The sequence below is a fragment of the Orycteropus afer genome, unplaced genomic scaffold (assembly GCF_000298275.1).
Source record: "Orycteropus afer afer isolate SDZICR_OR568_19922 unplaced genomic scaffold, OryAfe1.0 scaffold00099, whole genome shotgun sequence".
Classification (NCBI taxonomy): Eukaryota; Metazoa; Chordata; class Mammalia; order Tubulidentata; family Orycteropodidae; genus Orycteropus; species Orycteropus afer.
In genome coordinates, this window is record NW_006921686.1 from 4,652,001 (window position 1) to 4,673,890 (window position 21,890).

Consider the following 21,890-nt stretch of genomic DNA (forward strand, 5'->3'; position numbering starts at 1 on the left):
TGGTGAAGTTGTACTGTCTGCTAGGGGCGCTGTGAGCCAAAACCCACTCAACAGCAAGGGGTGGCTGTTTTTAACTCTCGACTTTCCGAGGTAGGTTCTATGATTATGACTGTGTTCAAACCAGTTGGCCGTCCAGTCAGTTCTGACTCATGGCGACCCTGTGTGTGCAGAGTAAAACCACGTACCCCAGGGTTTTCGATGGCTGACTGTTCATACATCACCCTGCCTTTCCCTCTAGACACCTTTGGGTGGCCTCAAACTTTCACTGTCCACCAGTAGCTAGCTGAGCACGTTAACCATTTGTACTGACGAGGACTCCACGACCATTTTGTTGTTGTTACTGGGTGCCACTGAGTCAATTCTCAGTGACCCCATGTGACAGTAGAACTGTCCCTGTCGGGTTTCCTAGGCTGTAATGTTTACAGGAGCAGACCGCCAGGTCTTTTTCCTACAGAGCCACTGGGTAGGTTTGCCAACCTGTGGGTTAGAAGCTGAGTGCTGTACTGTTGCACCACCAAGGCTCCTACAGATGAGGAAACAAAAGCACAGAGAGGGAAAGCCACTTACCCAGGGTCACACAGCTAGAGAGAGGCGGCACTAGGATCTGAGTCCGGCTCTTCCCCTCCCGCCCTAAATGCCTATAAGCTCCTGCGATGCTCCCTAAAGGGGTGGGGCTGGGAGACCCTGCCCCACGGCTCCATCGTCCCTGTCCCTGACCCTGAGGACGCGGGGCCTCACCCTCCCTGTCCCTCACCGATCCTCTTGGTGTCCCCGAAGTCTTCCTCAGGCTCTGTGTATGGCTTCAGCTCTTCACCCTCATATCCGATGTTGATCCATTTGTCTTTCATGATTTGCTGCGAGGACCGGGGGCAGAGAAGGGGAAAGACAGGTGTCAGAAGATACTGGGGAAAACATAGGGACCCCTTCCCAGGCAGGCTCCCTCCTACCCCCCCCCGAGGCCTGACGCCCCCAAATCGAGAGCTGCTTGAGGGCCAGGCCCTCCTGGTGCCACCCCCGTCCTCCGGCCCCAGCACCCTGTAATCTTCCTAGGAGCTCATTAGTTAATTACTGGTATGTGGGGCATGGGGGCGGCTGCTGAGGGTAGCATCTGGGCAGGCCTGGAGCCTCGCCTCCCCCACCCTCCGGCAGGGGATCTGACAGGTGGGTGCGGAGGGGAGGGGAGGGTGAGAAGGCTCGTGGGGAGCAGGCTTTGGGGAGTCAGGGGCATGGGGCTGGGGTTCACCTCGAGAGTACAGCGTTTCGCTGGGTTCAGCACCAAAAATCTCCGCAGGATGCTCTCACAGTCGGTGGACATGTAGAAAGGGACCCGGTACTTCCCTCTGAGGACTCGCTCCCGCAGCTCCTGCGGGCGGGGCGTCACTGTGCGGGGGGTCCGGCCGCCCCTGCAGCCTCCCGCCTAACTCCCCACCAGTTACACACACCCACACATCACACACATACACACCAGAAATATACACCCCCATACATCACACATACACACATCACATACACACACCCTATCGAACACACACCCTACACATCATACATACACACCACAGAAATACACTCCCCACATACCCTATACTCACACCTCACGCACACATCACATACCAGCTCTCCATATACTACACACCTCACATACACACATCATACATGTACCACATATACACACCTCACATACCATCATGAACATCACACACCACACACACTTCTCATACCACATACATTACACACAACACCCTCCACATAAATTTACACACACACCACATACACACCCCACACATATACCCCCTACACACACACACTCCAGCCCCCACACACACATGCACCCCACATGTACACACCCCAGGCACACATTCATCTCTGCTCGACTCCTGAAAGAATCGACAGCCCTGACCAAGTGGGCACACTCCCCCCTTTTGACCTCGGTTTCCCGTCTGTAAAATGGGAACACTGTACTAGATGCAGGAGTTCTCAGAGACAAGTTTTTAAGCTACATAACTTTTCACTCACGTGAAATCTTACGGAGAAAGTGAATTCCGTAAGCCCCACAGAAGCGTAGGCGGGCGACTGAGCATGTGTCTGTCAGCAGGGGCCACGGCACCCACCCCGTGGGGCTGCAACTGGGGTACAAGGGAGTCCCCACAGGTCGCTGCTGTGAGCTGCCGGCGCCCCCACGCACAGCGGCCTCGGGCCATTGGGGCCCCCAGGCCTTTCTCCTGGTCTGTCGGGGAGCTCCGCTGACCCCCATTCACCACAGCAGCAGCGAGCCTCCCGTGACGGACGGCTGGGGGCTGTGCACGAGGCACGCGGCCGCAATCGACCCGGGTCTCCCACATAAACGTCAGCACGTGATAAATGTTAGCTAGACGTGGAGCTCTGGTAGCATAGCGGCTTAGGCACTTGACTGCTAACCAGAAGCCTGGCGGTTCAAACCCACCAGCCACTCCTCGGAAGGAAGATGGGGCAATCTACTTCCGTAGTGATACTGCCTCGGAAACCCAAGGAGGGGTCGCTATGAGTCGGGTCCGACTCGACAGCATGTAACAACAACAACAGACATGGTGGGGGAGGAGATGCTGCCCACCGCCATCCGCTCTCCCCCCTTCCTCCCCTCTGCCCCTCCCCACCCTGTGCAAAGGCTGGTCAATCTCTGGAATTCTCAAAGGCCCAGCACTGAGTCACATGCACTTAGGTATTTTTTAAAGGCCCTCTCACCAGGGGCCCTATCAGAGCTATGAAAAATGAAATAAACTCCATGTACCCTGGCATGGTAGACCGGGGGGCGAGGAGGTACCCTACCATCCTGCCCATAGAACTGAGGGCAACAGAAAATGGACCGTGGGGGCGGGCAGGCTGGTATCCAAGGGTCTCTTGGGGAGGAGCCCTTTGCTGGGGACTGAGCTAGGAGCACCCATCCTGAGCATTCTCCCCAAAGGGCTGGAAGAATGGGCCTGGGAGAGTGCAGGGTCTGCAGCCTGAGGATGTAGGAATATTTGATACTAAGGATCACTTGGCAGAGTCTGGCTCCACTCGTGCTAAGTATTTGATGTATCTTATGCCCATTTTTCCAATGCTAAGAAGCAGGGTTATTATACCTATTTTCCAGATGGGGACACCTAGGCCCAGAGAGTTTAAGTCACTTGGCCCAGGATGCACAGCCAGAGCAGCAGAGCCTAGGCTCAAACCCAGAGAGCAGGGCTCCAAAGCCCAGGCTGTGCATTTGTGTCGCTGTGTGTGTTCACGGGATGGTGAAGTGGCAATCAGGCCACTGCCACTACCCCCAGAGTGCGAAACACCGGCCATATGCCAGGTCCCAGTCAAGGGCTTTACCTGCCCAGCTCTTGGCTGCAAATGGACACTCTTACTGTCCGCATCGAACAGGTGGGAAAACTGAAAAGGGCCTGTGTCACATCGTGAAGGAGGACATGACTGAGCCACGGTCTGCCCCAGGCTGCATGCCTCCTTGACCCCGGCAAAGGCTGGGGGGCTGGGTGGTGAAACCTGGGTGGCAGGAGGTGACAAGGGCCTGGGACAGGGGGATGCTAGCCTGGTCCTTGCAAAGGTCTCCCCCTTCACCTTTGGGTGCAGATAAATTAGTCTGTGAAAGGGGCATCCCGGCTTCCAGGCACTTTCTGAGGTCCAGGTGCTCTGCTAAGTGGGCACCTGCCATCCTTGAGTTCTGCAAGTCCTTGAATCTCTCCTACGGGGTTGAGGTCACTGAACAGAGCAGGAGACTGAGGCTCCGAGGGGCTGAGGCCACCGTGAGGAGGGGGCTCCTCTCTCCTCCCCACCCAGTCTCCGTTCTGGTACCCTCCCCTCACCCAGCACTACCCTGACACCTGACTTCAAACCACCACGCGCTCCCCAGGGGCAGCAGGGAGCAGGCAGAACATGCCTGCATGCGGAAGCCCCGCCCACCACGCCCCCTGCTCTGCATAATGTAAGTCCCACCCACTATGCCCCCCCACTGCAGCGTGTTAGTTCCGCCCACCACGCCCCCTGCATTGCGTCACCAGGAGACAGCCAAAACTGGGGCATATTTGCAACAGCTTGTTATCATTTACGCCATAGAGTCCGTGCGACTCCTGGAGACCCCGCTGTGCAGAGAACTGTGCTCCATTGGGTTTCCAATGGCTCACTTTTCAGAGGGAGCTTGCCAGGCCTTTCTACCGAGGCGTCCCGGGGCAGACTCGGAACTGCAGACCTTTCATTCCTTTCATTAGCAGCCGAGAGCATTACCCATCTGCACCATGTAGGGCCGTTTTCACCCAGCGTCATGTTTTCGTCCTTCGCTCTGGTGCTACACGTATGAAGGCAAGGATTCTGTCTGTCTATCTCACTCACTGACGATCTGCAAAACCTAAGTCGGACCCTGACAGTCAGTGGCCAGTACATAGTGACTGGGTGAGAGAGCCAGGATGGAACCAAGCCTGCCAGCTGCAAAGCCCACACCCTCCACCATGGCACACGGGTCCACTTGGTCTGGCCCCCCTGGCAGTGGGGACTGGGGTCCTGACCCGTCTTGCCTTGTGACCTCAGGTCAGCCTGCCCCTGTGGCCCCCTTCAGGGAGATGTGGGAGGGTAGGGCCCGGCTGCGGGGGCCGGAGAGACCTTCCCCCAGAGAACCAGACCCCCGTGGGCAGCCCCGCCCGGCACCTTGAGGTTGTGCCCGTCGAAGGGCAGGGAGCCGCTGACGAGGGTGTATAGGATGACGCCGAGGCTCCAGACGTCCACCTCCGGCCCGTCATACTTCTTGCCCTGGAACAGCTCAGGGGCGGCGTACGGCGGGCTCCCGCAGAACGTGTCCAGCTTGGAGCCCAGCGTGAACTCGTTGCTGAAGCCGAAGTCAGCGATCTTGATGTTGGCCTCGGCGTCCAGCAGGAGGTTCTCGGCCTGGGAGGGCGGAGGAGAGGGCACACGGTGGGTCGTGGCCCCCGCCCCGTGTGGTTGTGCACGGAGCCGGGCCAGCTGGGTCCTACGCTGTGTGACCTCGGGCTGGACTTCCCTTCTCTGGCCCTTAGTTTCCTCGTCCATATCAGCTGCCGTGCAGTCAGTTCTGACTCAGGGTGACCCTGTGTGTGTCCCAGTAGATCTGTGCTCTGTGGGGTTGTCAGTGGCCAATTTCCCAGAAACTGAGGGCTACGCCTTTCTCACAAGGCCTCTGGGTGTATGCACCCCAACCTCCAACCTTCCAGTTAGCAGCTGAGGGCACGACTGGTTCACACCGCCCAGGGATGGACGACTCCTCAACCATCAACCTGCTGCCATCAAGTCGAGTCCGACTCATAGCGACCCCACAGGACAAGGCAGAACTGTCCCATACGGTTTTCCAAGGCCATAAATCTTAATGGAAGAAGACTGCCACATCCTTCTCCCACAGAGCGGCTGCTGGGTTCAAACTGCCGACCTCTTAGTTTAGCACCCCAGGAGTTTATCCACCTCAACACCACAGCTGCTTCTCCTCATCCACAGAGTAAAGATAATCATAAACCCCTACCTCACAGGATTATAGGAGGATTAACCAAGTTAACCCATTAAATGCCTAGAAACATATTCTGTTCCCAGAAAGTGCTGCATTGGCTGTAATGATCCCATGTGCTCTGCCGAGATGGGAGTCCTCAGAAAATCTCCGGCCCCTCACCGAGCCTCAGTTTACCTGACCACCAAAACCAAACCCACTGCCCTGGAGTCAATTCTGATCCACAGCGCCCCTAGAGGACAGAATGGAACTGCACCACAGGGTTTCCAAGGCTATAAATCTGTATGGAAACTGTCTCATCTTCCATGGAGCGGCTGGTGGGTTCAAACCACTGACCTTTTGCTTAGCAGCTGAGTGCCTTAACTACTGCACCACCAGAACTCCTTAGTTTATCCCCGGGGTGTATCATTTATAAGAATGGCTGCATAATGTGGGGTCAAGAGTATGGTTTCTGAAAGAATCCTTGTTTCAAACCCCAGCTCCACCATTCACTTGCTGTGTGACTTTGAGCGTGTTACCAGACCTCTCTGTGCCTCGATTTCCCTACGTGTAAATTGAGGGTAACCCTAGCACTGACCTCATAGGTGGTCGTGGGGACCAAGTGCTTAAAACAACGCCTGTAACATACTCAGCGCTCAGTACACACCTCACATTGCTATAAGGCTTTGTCATTTAACAACCTCATCTACATGACACGTGTTTTTGTCAATTGCCATTTTCACAGGAGAGGAAACTGAGGCTGAGCGAGGTCACCTGAGGTCACCACAGGAGAGTGGGGGCAGAGCTGGGAGCCACGCCAGGCCTGACGTTTCTAAGCCTGAGCGAGTACCAGCTTCTAGCATCTCGTCTGTTCCGGCCTTCTGACTTCAAATTGATGCATGAGTCTATCCTTCAAAATGTCCCCCATGTCTGGCCCACCCTGCCCCACGGCCCTCCCCCAGTCCTAGGCAGGTCTGGCCTTCTCACGGTCTCCCTACTAAGGCTTACTTCTGTATCACCACCAGTCCCTGCCCCAACAAGAGGACAAAACCCACAGACACTCACTTCAGTGAGATTCTCCTCCAAGCGGAATCTAACAGCACCCCTGCTTGCCCAGAGGCTACATTTTCCCTCCAGACATTGGAGGCTCTGCAGTCTGCACGGATTGGTCCTTTCAGTTGGGTCCACCTAGGGCACCAATCCAATCCCTCAAATGCTCTTTAGCCACTTCCAAGACCCTCCACCAGGGGGCGTCCCACCTCCAGATGAATCACAACCTACTGTACACCTACCTACGGGGCAAAGTCAGGACTCAAGCCAGCTTAAAGGGGGGGTGTGCGGACGGACCCTCAGCCTGCCCAGAGCGCAGGAGGCAGTACAGCAAGAGAGCACACATTCAGAAATGTCTGGGAATGACATTTTATGCCTTTTGAATAATTTTTTACATTTTAATTTGGAGCTTGTATTTTGTGCCTTTTTAATATTTCATTCTCCTAGTGACTCATTTTTCTAATATCTTTTTTAAAAAATTGTTCTAAAGATACAGGTCAGACAAATTTGCCAATTCAACATTTTTCCCACGTACAACTCAGTGACAGCAAATGACATTCATCCTGTCCTGCAAACCATCAACTGTATCTGTCGCTGAATTCCACCTCCCCATCAACGCATCTTCATGTTTCTAAACGGTGCCTCCCCCTCCCCCGAATTCATTGTTATTATCTGTTACAAAAGTAGCTGTCCACAGTGGGCTGAAGAACAAAAAGAAGAAACCAAGCCTGATTCTTCATTACAGCCGGAGAGGCAGTGCCTTGAAGCGCTTAGGACAGACACAGTACCAAAAAAAAAAAAAAAACCCTCACTGCAGAAGTAGATTGCCCAACCTGCCTTCTGAGGGGTGGCTGGTGGGTTTGAACCGCCAGCATTCTGGTTAGCAGCCAAATGCCTTAGGCACTATGTCATACACAGCAGTGCTCAAGAAATGACTGTTCAACTTGGTTTGAACCAAACGTTTACCTCTCTGGTCTAAGACAAAGTCCTGAGAGGTGCTATTCTCCCCAAGCGGAAGGCGTGGAGGGGAACTCAGAGACACGAGATCCCCCAACAGGTGGCTGGGCTCTAGCCAGCAATAGCCCTGGTGTTTTTTCTTATTGTGGATTGATGTATGTTCCCTGGTGGCACAGTGGTTAAGCCTTTAGCTGCTAACCAAAAGGCTGGCAGTTTGAACCCACCAACCACTCCTTGTGAGAAAGATGAGGCAATCAGCTTCCATAAAGATCACAGCCTTGGAAACCCTGTAGTGCAGTGCCACTCTGTCCTCTAGGGGCGCTGTGAGTCAGAATCGACTCCATGGCAGTGGGTTTGGTTCGGGCTTTGCTTCTGTAAAGACTGACAGCCCTGGAAACCCTGTGGTGCAGTTCCACTCTGTCCTCTAGGGGCGCTGTGAGTCAGAATCCCCTCCATGGTAGTGGGTTTGGTTTGGGCTTTGCTTCTATAAAGATTGACAACCTTGGAAACCCTGTGGGGCAGTTCCACTCTGTCCTATGGGGTCTCTATGACCAGAACCAACTCCATGGCAGTGAGTTTGGTTTAGTTTTGTGATCCCTAAAATTATGTGTTGTAAAGCCTCACCCCCAGACTTGTGGATGTAATACCATTTGGGAAAAGGGTTTTGTTATGTTAATGAGCCCACATCAGTGTAGGGTGTGTCTTAAGACTTCTGAGATATAAAAGGAACAGACGAGGCCAAAGAAGCAGGAAGAGATGAGGGCAGAGAGAGACCACCGGAAGAAATCTAAGGAACCAAAACAAACCTCAAACCCCACTGGCCATCAAGTCGATTCTGACTCACGGCGACCCCCAGTGGGTTTCCAAGGCTATAAATCTCTACGGAAGTACATCACCTCATCTTCTTCCCATGGAGCAGCTGGTGGGTTTGAACCACCGACCTTCTGGTTAGCAGCCCAGTGCCTTACCCACTGCCCCAGAGCTCCAAGGAACAAAAGGTAAAAAAGGAACAAGGACTTTCCTCCTGAGCCCACAAAGAAAGGGAGCCTTCCCTGAGAGCCAGTGCCCTAACTGTGAGAAAGTAAACCTGTTAATTGAAGCCACCCATTGTGGCATTTCTGTTACAGCAGCTCTTAGAAACTAAGCCACCCTGTGAAGGTGCTGCCCAAGGTCCCTGTGACTCTAAGACTCTGAAGGTGGTGGGACCCTGGGGCTCTAAAAGCTAAATGCGTCACAGATTCTGGAATGTTCTAAAGCCTCAGAGATGCCAAGGCCCCCAAGGTTCTGAGAGCAAGGAGCTCTTTATCCACATACAGTGTCCTTGTCTGACGCCCATGTAACAGGCCGGGCCGTTCCAGGACACTGTGTCTGTCTCCGCTCACGTCGCCTGTTCCCACCCTCCCACTCACACCCTCATCTGCTGGCCTTGGTTTTGCCACAAAAGCACGGGAAAGTCCGGGGACTCTGGGTGCCAAGGGAAGGGCATGAGGCGAAGGTGGCGGGGTGGGTGGAGGAGGTGCTGCAGGGTGTAGGGTAGGCAGGAGGGAAACGGCGGGGAGGTTGAGGGGAGATGGAGGGAACCCGTGGGGCCAAGCTGGGTCCCCGAGGTCATGGTGGGGCGGGAGGCTTACCTTCAGGTCCCTGTGTACAATGTTTTTCTGGTGACAATAGTGCACAGCCGAGACAATCTGGGGACGAGGGAGGAAAAGGACAGTCATTGCGGTCCCCAAGTCCCTCAGCCTTCCTCAAGGACCCAGATCCCTGAAGTCTAGGCCTCCCTCCCTCAGGCACAGGCCAAGACTCTGGAAGACCCCCACCTCAGCCCCAGTCCTGACTCAGTCACAGCAGAGATGCCCCCAAAGACAGGAACCTCCCCTTGGATGCCCAACCAGCCTTCCGCCCAGAGATCAGAACAGCGTCACAGCCAGGGGCCTCAGAACCCACACGGGGACTGGATCCCTCCCAGGCTTTCACACGTGATGCCCAGTGAGAACCTCACACATCTGTAGACTCAGCCTACAGCCCCACAACACGCGGGCTTCAGCTGTTCACACGTCAGGGCAGGTAGGACCAGGCGGACACCCTCACACCCACACTGGACACTCTCACACTCAGACCTCTCCATGCGTGTAAATTCATACACCTGGGCCCCCACACGCCTGCCTGTCCTCTTACCTGCACACCAGCCTACATACCCATAGCTGGACCCCATCCCACACACCTGGGCACCCCTTATACCTGCCTGTCCTCTTACGTGTACATCTGGGCCCCTTCACATCTGCCTGACCCCTTACCTGCACACCTGGGCATCTTCAGGCCCTCATACCTTCCAGCCTACATACATCTGGACCTGTATGTGGACCCCATCCCACACACCTGGGTACCCTGACTCCCTCTTGCCCACACCTACACACTGTCATACCCCCCAACCTACATGAGCACACCTGAGTCCCTGCCCACTCTCTCACACACCTGGATGCCCATATGCCTTTCTGTTCACCTACCTGTGCACTCGCCTACCTGCCTGCCATCTTACCTACACATCTGGGCATGCTCCTGTCCTCTCACCCCCACGCCTGTGTGCCCACAGCCCCTCACCCTCTCTAGCTCACACACCTGTGTACCCACAGCCCCTCCCCACACGCCTGTGTGCCCACAGCCCCTCCCCCCGCCTGTGTGCCCACAGCCTCTCCCCCACACACCTGTGTGCCCACAGCCCCTCCCCCCACGCCTGTGTGCCCACAGCCCCTCCCCCCGCCTGTGTGCCCACAGCCTCTCCCCCACACACCTGTGTGCCCACAGCCCCTCCCCCCACGCCTGTGTGCCCACAGCCCCTCCCCCCACGCCTGTGTACCCACAGCCCCTCCCCCCCACGCCTGTGTACCCATAGCATCTCACCCTCTCTAGCTCACACACCTGTGCACTCATGCTCTCTTACCCACCACCCTACACACACTTGGCCCCCATCCCACCCATACAATGGGCTGCCACACACCCTCTTTCCCACATACCTGTGCCTCTGGGTACCCACATACCCTATCTCCCCCGTCTTCTAATCCTCGCTCCTACACACCCATGTGCCCCAGCACCCACACTTACCTACACACCTCCACGTGGGTCCCCTGCACCCACACCCCCACACCCAGGCACCCTCATGCCTGAGCATCCTCCCAGCACCCAGCTGCGCACCTGCACCCCTCCACAGCCACACCCACCTGGTGAGCCTCACCCCTGGACTCCTGTATGTGCACGACCCTGCTCCCTCACCCCTACCCAGGTCACTGGGCAGCCCGGACCCACCCCCAGCCCTCAGACTCCCAGGCACCAAGGCCACCCCCCAGCCCCGCCCTTGACCCTGACCTGTCGGAACTTGGCTCGCGCTTCCTTCTCCTTCATGCGGCCGTGCGACACGAGGTAGTCAAACACTTCTCCTGCAGGCCAGAGGTGGGGCGGGTCAGCGCAGGGCACCGGGGCACGGGGTGGGGGCGCGGGGGGCGGGGCCTCACCGGCACTTGCGTATTCCATAACCAGGTACAGCGTCTTCTCGGTCTCCATCACCTCGAAGAGCTTCACTGCAATCCGTGGGCAGGGGTGAGATGGGGAGAGACCCCCACTCCCACCCGCTGACTATGCGCTCTGCCCACACAGCACCTCCTCTCCTCAAGAACCCTCAATGGCTCCCGACGGGTGGCAAGATTTTCCAAACTCCTCAGCTCCACCTGTGCCGCTTTCTCTCTCACTACCATGTCAGCTCCCAAGGAGCTGAGGCTGTTTGGTTCCTGGCAGGGCACCTAGTAGCCACTCAATGAATATTTACCGAGTAAATGAATGAATGGATGAAGAAATGCTTCAGCCACACCCCAAAACTAAAAAACTCCACTATGTCGACTCCATTCCAACTCTCGGTGTCCCTAGAGGACAGAGCGGAACTGCCCCAGAGGGTTTCCAAGGCTGTCGATCTTCACGGAAGCAGAGTCCAAACCAAACCCATTGCTGTGAAGTCAATTCTGGCTCACAGCGCCCCTAGAGGACAGAGTGGAACTGCCCACAGGGTTTCCAAGGCTGTCATCTTTATGGAAGCAAAGCCCAAACCAAACCCACCGCCATTGACTGGATTCCGACTCACAGCGCCCCTAGAGGACAGAGTGGAACTGCCCCACAGAGTTTCCAAGGCTGTCATCTTTATGGAAGCTGACTGCCTCATCTTACTCCTATGGAGCTGCTGATGGGTCTAACCTGCCAACCCTTTAGTTAGCAGTCAAGTGCTTTAAGCACTAGGTCACCAGGGCTCCCATCAGCCACATCCAGGCCAGCCTACATCTGCCTCTTCTCAGTAAAGACCCCTCTCTCCACGCTCTGCCTGATGATAACGCACGCTGAGGAACATAAAACCAGCTCTGATACCTTGCTGTTGCTAGGTGCCACTGAGTCGCCTCCGACTCACACTGACCCCACGTACAACAGAACGAAACACTGCCTGGTCCTGTGCCAGCCTCACGGTCCTGTTTGTGCTTGAGCCCACTGTTGCAGCCACAATGTCGATCCAGCTCATTGATCCGTTTTCCTTTTATCGCCGACCCTCCACTTTACCAGGCAGAATCTGAGAGCTCAGCCCTGCATCACCTTATCCAGTCCTCACCCCATCTCCAGATAAGAGATGGAGGCTCAGAGAGGTTAAGTGACCTGCCCAAGGTCACACAGCCAGTAAGCCGAGATGCCACTAGAAGATATCGGGTCCCACTATTATAACTACCACCCAACCTCCCCCCCAACTCTCTCCTTTCTCCAAGCACCCCAGCTGGTGGTCTGCCTTTGCACCCACTCCCTTCCCCTCCTCACCGATGTTGGGGTGGTTTAGGCCCTTCATGATGCGGACTTCTCGGAACAACTGGGCATGGCCGGAAAGGAAGACAAAGAAGGGTGGGTGAAGGGGTGTGGTTTTGGGGACCCCTATACTGTTACCCGGGAGCTCTGGTAGCATAGTGGCTAAGACACTTGCCTGCTAACCAGACGGCTGGCGGTTCAAACCCACCAGCCACTCCTCAGAAGGAAGGTTGGGCAATCCTACTTCCGTAGTGATACTGCCTCGGAAACCCAAGGAGGGGTCGCTATGAGTCAGGTTTGACTCGATGGCACATAACAACAACAACAACAACAGTACTGTTACCCACACACCTGGGCCCCTTCCCACCCTCTCAGTCACCCACCTGCGCCCCCTCCCACCTGCCTGCCCTGGTCTGTATACCTGACCATGACCAGCAGTGCTGGAGGGGATGGTGGGCCCCTCCCCCTCCCCCTCCCCCTCCGGCCTCACCTTCTGCAGGCTGCTGGGGTTCAGCTGGGTTTTGTCAATGATCTTGATGGCGACCTGGAAGTGGAGAAAGGCAGGGCCAACATGATAGGCCCCTGGGTGCAGAAAAGGTGCCCCAGCCGAGACCACCCCGGGATGCCCTTCCCTGGTTCCCTCTCTCAGAGAGCCCTCAATACGGGTTATTCCTACTGGATGGACTTGGGGAGGAGGTGAGGTTGAGGGCAAGGAGACCTGGGCTGCAGGGCCTACGCGCTGTTCCCCCATCTCACCGCTGCCCCTATTTCTGCAGGGAAATGGCCCCTCATGTCACGGTGGGGCCTAGGTGAGGCTGCTCCAGGGCCTGTGGGGACACGTCACGGCAGCGACCCCCTCTGGGAGGGCAGCTCAGACCTTCCACCCAGCACAGATCTGTTTTAAATGCACAGCTGGTAGAGTCATAACCATAACCGTAACTAGCATTTATGGAGCACTCACTGTGTGCCAAGGAGCCCTGGTGGCACAGTGGTTAAAGCACTCAGCTGCTAACCAAAAGGTGCACAGTTAGAAACCACCAGCTGCTCTGTGGGAGAAAGACCAGGCTGGCTGCTTCTGCAAAGATTGACAGCCCTGGAAACCGTGGGGCAGTTCCACTGTGTCCTCTAGGGGCGCTGTGATTAGGAATCAACTCTGCAGTGGGTGTGGTTTGGGCTTTGCTCCCGTAAAGATTGACAGCCTTGAAACCCTGTGGTGCAGTTCCACTCTGTCCTCTAGGGGCGCTGAGAGTCAGAATCGACTCCATGGCAGTAGGTTTTCTGTTTTGGTTTTTTTTTTCCCAAATGAGTGGGAACTAACTCAATGGCAGAGGGTGTGGGTACTATGTGCCAGGCTCCAGTCTATGTGGCTCAACAATGAGAACTCATTTAATCCTCGTCACAGTCCTACGAGGCCTGTGCCAGGATCCTCCCCAACGTACAGATGGGGAAATCAAGGCACAGAACCCTTCACCACTTGGCCACAGTTCCAATGGCTAGTGAGCCGTAGGCCAGGACTTGACCTTATGCAGCAGACAGACCCCTCTTCACAATGAACACTTTCTAAAAAGGAGTATTGAAAAAGCATTAAGGTATCCTCATAGAGAAAAACTAGAAAGTTACTGAACTTGCCTTATACTAATTTTGCAGTTTAATCAAGTTTTTAGTTTTAATTACACTGGGGGAGTCCCATAATTTTTTTCAGTAGTAAGAGGCTTCTAAGGAGCCCTGGTGGCGTTCAGTTGCCAACTGGAAGGCTGGCAGTTCAAACTCACCCACAGCTGCTCTGTGGGAGAAAGATGAGGCTTCAGTAAACATTGACAGCATGGAAACCCTGTGGGGCAGTTCCACTCTGTCCTCTAGGGGCGCTGTGAGTTGGAATTTACTCTACAGCAGTTGGTTTGGTTTGGGCTTGGTTTCCCTCAACACTGACAGCCTTGCAAATCTTCCATGGCAGTTCCACTCTGTCCTCTAGGGGCGCCGAGAGTCAGAATCAACTCAGCAGCACTGGGTTTTGATTTTTGATTACTTTTAAGAAGCCTCTCAAAAATCTTAGGAACTCTGGTGGCATAGTGCCTAAGGCATCTGACTGGTAACCAGAAGGCTGATGTTTCAAACCCACCAGCTACTCCTCAGAAGGAAGGTTGGGCAATCTACTTCCGTAGTGATACTGCCTCGGAAACCCAAGGAGGGGTCGCTATGAGTCAGATCCAACTCAACAGCAGTGTGTGCGTGCTCAAAATCTTAATCCAATCCTAAACATCACCCAGCTGCCAGGAGTTGACTCTGACTCATGGCGCCCCCATGTGCATCAGACCAGAACCGTGCTCCACGGAGTTTTTCAGTGGCTTGCTTCTCAGAAGTAGGTCAGCAGGCCTTTGTTTTGATGCCTGGGTGGACTCGAAGCCCCAACCTTTCAGTCAGCAGCCAAGCATGTTAACTGTCTGCATCACACAGGAACTTCTTAATCCAGCCCTAGGTCTATAGATTCTGCAAGGGTTTTGGGACCATCCCCTGCCTGAAGGAAAAAACAAACAAACCCATATCCACCAAATTGAAGAATTCTTCCCCTGGGAGGCCCAGCTTCCTTGACAGCTGATCTGCTCAGAAACCCCTGGAATCATGCACGAAATCCACATATGGGCAGCAACGTGTTCTTTGTGGGGGAGAGGGGTCTCTTAGCTTTCTGCATCTTCTCACGAACGGGTTTTTTAATTTTGTCAAACGTTTCTCATGCCAGTATGGAGACGATCATATGGCTCCCCTCCTTTAATCTGTGAATGTGGTGATGTGCATGAATAAATTGGCAAATGGGAAAGAACTCTGCATTCTTGGGATAAACCCAGCTTTGTCACCACACAGCTTTCCTCAGTCGCTCTGCCAGAGCCTGTTCGCTAAAGTCTTAAGATTTTTGTATCTAAGTTTATGAGTCAGATTGGCCAATCACTTTATGTTCCTTATCTAGTTTTGCTCCCCTGGTCAAACCAGGACACAAAAGCTGAGCTGTGGAACCTCTTCCTATAACATCTGGAAGAATTGGCATATAGTAGTTGAAAGTTTGATGGAATTTGCCCATAAAACCATCGGGGCCGGGTGTCTTTTGTGTGACTCATATGGAGGATGGTGTGGGAATAGGGGAGAGAATCCATCCCATGCAGACAAATTGCTGCAATCACTTTCTCTAAAGATGAAGGCAGCCAGAGAGGAACCACGAAACCACCCCCTGTCGTCGTCTTCTTTAAGTGTAAGTTAGAGGTGTTACCTCTGAGTGACAAGGTCTGCATGGACCTTTCCTGCAATAATCTCTCCATCCTTCTCAGTACATGTGTCCACACCAGTAGGGGTATAACTGGGAACTCAAGGTCAATAATTAGTGTGCTCTCATCAACATCATAGGAAGATCTGGCAGAACCCAAGTCCATCACTAAACCAGGGAGGTGTCCCAGGTTCAGACTCAAAAGCCACGTGAGGTCATGAATTCTTACAAATACTACACACGGCTATGCAGAACACTCGTGACAACTTCAAGGAACAGTGGGATCTCTTCTCCTGCTTGGGCCACCCTGGAAAAAGTCCAGAATGCTCTGATCTGATCCGGGACGTGCCTGAGGTCGCGACGCAAACTGAGGGCCAGACCGGAGCCCTAGCTCTGGGCCACCAGGACTGCCTCCGCTCTGCCCATGCCCCACGCTCACCTCACGGCCTGTGAGGATGTGCCGAGCCAGCTTCACCTTGGCAAAGTTGCCCTTTCCGATGGTTCGCAGCAGGCGGTAGTTACCCACGTGGGGCTGCTCCTCGGGACAGGAGGCGATGGAGTTCCGGCAGCGGGCACCCAGGGAGCGGCTAGACCAGGACGGCCCTTTGTCTGAGGATCGACCACTGCCCAGGGTGCCATGCTGGGTGGGGGGAGGATGGAACGTGAGCTGGGGACAGCACCCACCAGCAGGAGCGGTCAGCGCTAGCCCTGGACATCAGCCCCTTCATGGTCATTTTCTAACTCAGGCCACGGAGGACCTTGATGCCTGGGAATGCCCTGTCTCTACAAGTTGTCTTCAAGAACAAAAACGTCTGGGCCCCTGACACTGCAGCACCCAGGGCCCCAGACTGGCAAACCCCTCTTTAACTCTCACTCAGCAAGTCTACTCCCAACACCCTGTTCTGATTACTGGCACCTTCCCGATCTCCATGATGTTCTGTTTAAAATGATGCAGCCCCCAAGCCCAGTGTTGACCTCAGTCTGGACTCAGTGCTCCATCCCAACCACCACCTGTCCCCACTGTCCACCCTGACCACCGTCATCCACCCCAGCCACCACCTGTCCCCTCCACCCAGCCCGACCACCACCTCCTATCCCCACCGTCCACCTCAGCCACCACCATGCCCAATACTCCATCCCAACCATCCACCTGTCCCCACCATCCACCCCAACTACCACCTCCTATTCCCACCGTCTACCCCGACCACAACCTGTCCCCACTACGCACCCTGACCACTACCTGTCCCCACCATCCACCCAGCCACCACCTGTCCCCACCATCCACCCCGACCAGCACCTCCTGTCCCCACTGTCCACCTTGGCCACCACCATGCCCAATACTCCATCCCAACCATCCACCTGTCCCCACCACTCACCCTGACCACTACCTGTCCCCACCATCCACCCGGCCACCACCTGTCCCCACCATCCACCCCGACCAGCACCTCCTGTCCCCACCGTGCACATCGGCCACCACCATGCCCAATACTCCATCCCAACCATCCACCTGTCCCCACCACTCACCCTGACCACTACCTGTCCCCACCATCCACCCAGCCACCACCTGTCCCCACCATCCACCCTGACCAGCACCTCCTGTCCTCACCATCCACCTCAGCCACCACCATGCCCGATATTCCATCCCAATCATCCACGCCAACCACCACCTGTCCCCACTGTCCACCCCGGCCACCACCTCCTGTCCCCACCATCCACCCTGACCACCACTTGTCCCCACCACCCATCCTGGCCACCACCTGTCCCCATCACCCACCCTGACCACCACCTGTCCCCACTGTCCACCACCTGTCCCCACCATCCACCCTGGCCACCACCACCTGTCCCCACCGTCCACCCCAGCCACCACTTCCTGTCCCTACTGTCCACCACCTGTCCCCACCGTCCACCCCGGCCACCACATGGGCCCATGGCTCTCCTCAACCACCACCACTCCCAGCATTCTATTCTATCCATCATTGTCCCCATTCTGTTCCCCAAATTCTAACCCAAACACTAACATTTTATTTCCCATGTTACTACCCCTAACATTTGATTCTAAAGCTTATTCTAAACACTGTTACCAATAGTCTTTTCCAAATATCACTTTGTTCTAAGCATCCCACCTTTGTCCTAAGCCAACACCTTTCTTCCATGAAAAGCACACTTACTTCCCTGCCCTGCCCTCACCACCCACATGAAACACTGTTGCTGCAGCTCCACCCTCCACAGGAGGCTCTGGTTCCCTGCCCTGCCCTCCACCATCCACACTGAGCACTGTCAGGCCGCGCCGGGACCCAGGGTCTCCCACACCATCGGTCCTATCTGTCCCTGACGCCCTGTTCCTACTGTCCCTCCCTCCTGGGCCTCTCTCCCCTGCAGGTCACCTGCCTGCTCTGGCGTGCCCTGTCCTAATTGTGGGCCCCAGGGACGACACGCCTCCCTCCCAGCCCTGGGGCCCAGGGTGTAGGCAGCCGAGGGAGCTGGAAGCCTCAACCAGGCTGCCATTGCTCTATCCAGACCCCATGCTGCCCTTGTGCCCTTCCCAGGGGGACAAAGGGAACTGAGGGACAGAAGTGGCTGGGTGGCCAAGTGCCTGGGTGGGCCTCCCTGCCAGGCCACAACATTTAATGAATGCGTTCCACCACACACTGCAACAACCCTGGGGGGTAGATGCAACTATCACCCCATTTTACAGGTGAAGGCACTGAGACCCAGAGAGGTTTAGTCACCTGCCCAAGGTCACACAGGCTGGAAGAGGCAGAGCTGGGCTCCGAACCCAGACAGCCCACTGGGGTTGATGTTCCTGGCTGCTCCCTTATGCTGCCTGAAGCCCCCCATCACCACCATTCTTATGGTCACAGAATCATGACTGGTGGTAGATAGCACTGTTGAAGGCGGGACTACAGATACAGGGAAAAGACTGTGATTGGGGCTTTACTAAGAAAGAAAAGGGTTACAGGATTCATTCCGAGCCTTGACTACCAGGCTAGGTGGTGGTGGTCCACACAGGCTATGACTCCTGACCGTGCAGCCTGAGTCTTAGCAAACAATACCAAGACCCCAAACTTAAATTAGAAGAGGACACTCAGGCAAGTTCCCTAGTTCCTCGTGTGACCATAATCTACTTTCAGCCGCATTCTTCCGGAAGGCAAACTGTCTCTCCCTGGGTCTGTCCTGGAATTTGTCTGTGCGTACCCACAATGCCGGTTTAATGGTCAGAAAGATCCCAAATGGCATCTGAAACTTATATCAAGCCTCAAACATGGAGTTAGGGCTCCCATCGCAGACCACAGCCTTCCAAATACTTTAGAATTTCAACTCTCATATAGCGGCATTTGCGACAGACCAAGTCCCGTACCAAGAGACATCTCACCCACATCCAAATCTCACAGCAGGCCAAGGAGGAAGGCATCTAAAGTCCCTCAGAGCGAAAGGCTGAGGCTTGGACAGAGCAGGTACCTTGTGAAGGTTCATTCACAAGTGGTAGAAAGACATGATGCCCCCTACGACTGGGTGGCAGCAGCCACCACTACTCGAGCCCCAACACCATGCCCTCCGTCCAATGGGTCTTTGCCCTGGCTTCCCAGATGGGTCCGAGTACTACCCACATCCTACAGTGGGGACCCCAGGGTTCGGGCAGGTGAGCCACCTTGCCCAAGGTCACAGGGCAAGTGGAGCCCAGCAGATGTTGGAAGCTGGGCCTGTTGGCTCTTCTCCACACTCCCCTGGGTGGTTCACAGCCCCAGACCTCCTCCCAGGGGAGGGTGGGAAGGGAAGTGGAGATGCTAGCCCTGATAAAGCCTCCACCGAGATAAGAGCTTGGAGAGGAATCCCTATCAGCTGGCACCAGGGGACCCACCTGGGGGTGGTGTGGCATCCCGCTGCAGGCAGTGTGGCTGAGGGACCCCTGCGAGTGACAGCTGGGGCAGTGACTGACAAAGCCCCCAGGGGCTGGGGGTGGGAGCTAAAATTGGCCAGCACCACCAGCTGGCCTGACTCCCTCCTGCCTGGCTGGCGCCCCAACACTACCATGCCTGTTGCTAGGGAACCTCTGTAGAGGAAGAAGCTGGGTGGTACGAGCCGTGGAACCTGGGGTGCAGGAGCATGACCCCACAAGGCTGTCATCATGGTACCCGGGTGGAAGAGGAGTAGACTGCAAAGAGGATGTCAGATTCCAAAGACACCCCCTCCAACAAGGACAACCAAGTGTTGTTGACAAGATATGGGGGGAGAAGAAATGGATTAGTGGTCCTCAAACCCTCACTATGCACAAATCTGAACCACTTGAGGAGAAGGAACCAAGGCTCAGAGAGGTGAGGTCACCTGCCTGAAGTCACACAGCTCGGGAGTGGCAGAAACTAGATCTGAACCCAAGTTAATCTGAATAATTAAAGTACTAACAACAATGATGAGTACAGCTACAAGACTTTCAAAGAATCTGGGCTCCTTCAAACATCCCAAGCAGGGAGATACCATCAACCCCATCTCAGTGATAAACTGAGGCTCCCAGCAGGGAGTCCTGGGCGGGAACCTGCCGCCACCTGACTCATCTCTCAGCTCACATTTGTGGCGCGCTTTCTATGTGCCAGGCTAGACCCCCATCGCCAAGAAGTCCAGGGATCGCACCCACCTTCCAGAGTAGGAAACGGGGGGCTCAGAAAGGGGAAAGCCAGGGGACTGAGAACACACAGCAAGGTACCAGCAGAGTTTGAATGTGAAGCCAGCACTGTAGTGATTAGGGAAGGAGCGTGGGGTGGGCCTCTCATCAGACTCCAAGTTGGAGATCTGTCAGGGAGGATCCTGAGAGATGAAGGTAGGGGTATCTGGGGTGAGGGCAGCTCTGAGTAGCAGGGAAGGGGATCTGGACTGGTTGGTGGGAGGGTTTTGGGAAGGACTGAGAGTAAGCAGGAAATAGGGCACGGGGAGGGGTGGTTCTGTCTGTCCTGGGCTGGGGCGTAGGGGCAAGAGGACCCGGGCACTTGGGGGAAGAAAATTTGGCTGAGATTGGCAGGAAGGAACAAAACCATAGGGGCTGTGGAAGTCGGGGGTTGGGGGTCCCTGGGCCTGGTGTCTGGGTCTTGGGGAAATTCCTAGAAATCAGAAAAGGGGGCTCCTGGGAACCAGAGGAGGGTCTGGCGTCCTGGGGTTCTGAGGAAGGGCCTTCTGGCACAAGGGGCGGTCAGAGGGAGCATGGCTGAGCTTGGGGGGTGTCAAGAGGCCTAGAAATTTGGGGAGAAGGCTCTCAGAGCACAGAGTCCAAGAGATGAGGGCTTAATGCCAGGGCAGAAGCAGCCGTTTCAAGTGCAGGAGCCTTCTGGAATAGGGCCTGGGGCCAGGCCTTGTGGGCTGAGGAAGGGGCTTCCCAGGGAGGGAGGCCAGGTCCTGGCAAAGGAAGGTGCAAGCCTTGGGGTAGGACAAGGGTGGGTATCTGGAAGTCTAGGGGAACAGAGAGTGGCCATCAAGAAGGGGCCTGGGCAGGCCTTGGAGGGGGTTAAGGGGCTGGGGTTTGGGGAAGGGGCTTTGCCTGAAGCTGAGAAGTCACCACAGGGAGGCTGAGGCCTGGAGTGGGATACACTAGGCCTAGAAATCCGGGCCTGGAAGTTGGAGGTCAAGGCTTCCTGGGAGAGGAAGAGGCCAGGCAGGGTCTGGGCGGGGTCTGGGGGTCCCCAGGTTTCAGGGGAACCCAGGAACAGGGCTGCTGGGAAGTTGGGGACCAGGCCTGGGAGTGGCGAGACCTTGAAACAGCACAAAAAGGCGCCGGGCCCAGGAAAGGTGGCAGGGAAGGTGGGTCCGGCTTCCTGTCAGGGGCTGCCCAAAGGGATCCGGAAGGGGCCAAAGGCTGGCAATGGGAGAATGGGAGGACCGGGCTTCTGGGCAGCAGGGCGCCAGACCCAGACCTGGAAGGACGAAGCTGGAGGCACGGCTGGGTCAGGCCTTCCTGGGAGCGGGCCAGGGCTGGGCCTTGGGGGGTCAGGGGCCCTGCAAACCCGGGAGGTGCGAGCTGTGGGAAGCCGCCAGCCGGGAGAGGAAAGGGCTTAGGCACGCCGGATAAAGGAGGGGCTCCTGGCAGACTGGGGAGGGGGCTTCCTGGAGAGAAGAGACCCCGAGCGGAAGCTGCCGGCAGAGGGACAGAGGGGTCCCGGGAGAGGGGCGCCCCCGGGGGTCAGGCTGGGCTGGGGAGGTGGGGAGGGCCGAGAGGCCTGGTGGTGCGGGCGGGGGCCGGGAGCGGCGAGCGGGGCCCGGACCCTGACAATGAGGGTCGGGGCTCGCGGAGCGAGGGATTCGGCGGCTGGACAGGGCCGGGGCTCCCCAAGGGGCCGGGCCCCACTCACCGCGTCCGAGTTC

General features: G+C 56.0%; 1 protein-coding gene across 1 annotated transcript in view; it reads right to left on the reverse strand.

Moving 5' to 3' along the window:
* The window catches only part of MARK4 (microtubule affinity regulating kinase 4), a 39,044-nt gene extending 22,568 nt beyond the window's left edge, over window positions 1-16,476 (reverse strand). Inside the window, exons 1-10 of the mRNA XM_042781246.1 lie at window positions 16,462-16,476; window positions 15,985-16,185; window positions 12,783-12,836; window positions 12,308-12,356; window positions 10,975-11,040; window positions 10,829-10,899; window positions 9,100-9,156; window positions 4,660-4,896; window positions 1,244-1,363; window positions 755-854 (exon numbers count right to left, since the gene is read on the reverse strand). Of these exons, the coding sequence (XP_042637180.1) occupies window positions 755-854; window positions 1,244-1,363; window positions 4,660-4,896; window positions 9,100-9,156; window positions 10,829-10,899; window positions 10,975-11,040; window positions 12,308-12,356; window positions 12,783-12,836; window positions 15,985-16,185; window positions 16,462-16,476 (970 nt within the window). The remainder of the gene's footprint in view (window positions 1-754; window positions 855-1,243; window positions 1,364-4,659; window positions 4,897-9,099; window positions 9,157-10,828; window positions 10,900-10,974; window positions 11,041-12,307; window positions 12,357-12,782; window positions 12,837-15,984; window positions 16,186-16,461) is intronic.
* Window positions 16,477-21,890: the final 5,414 nt, after the last annotated feature.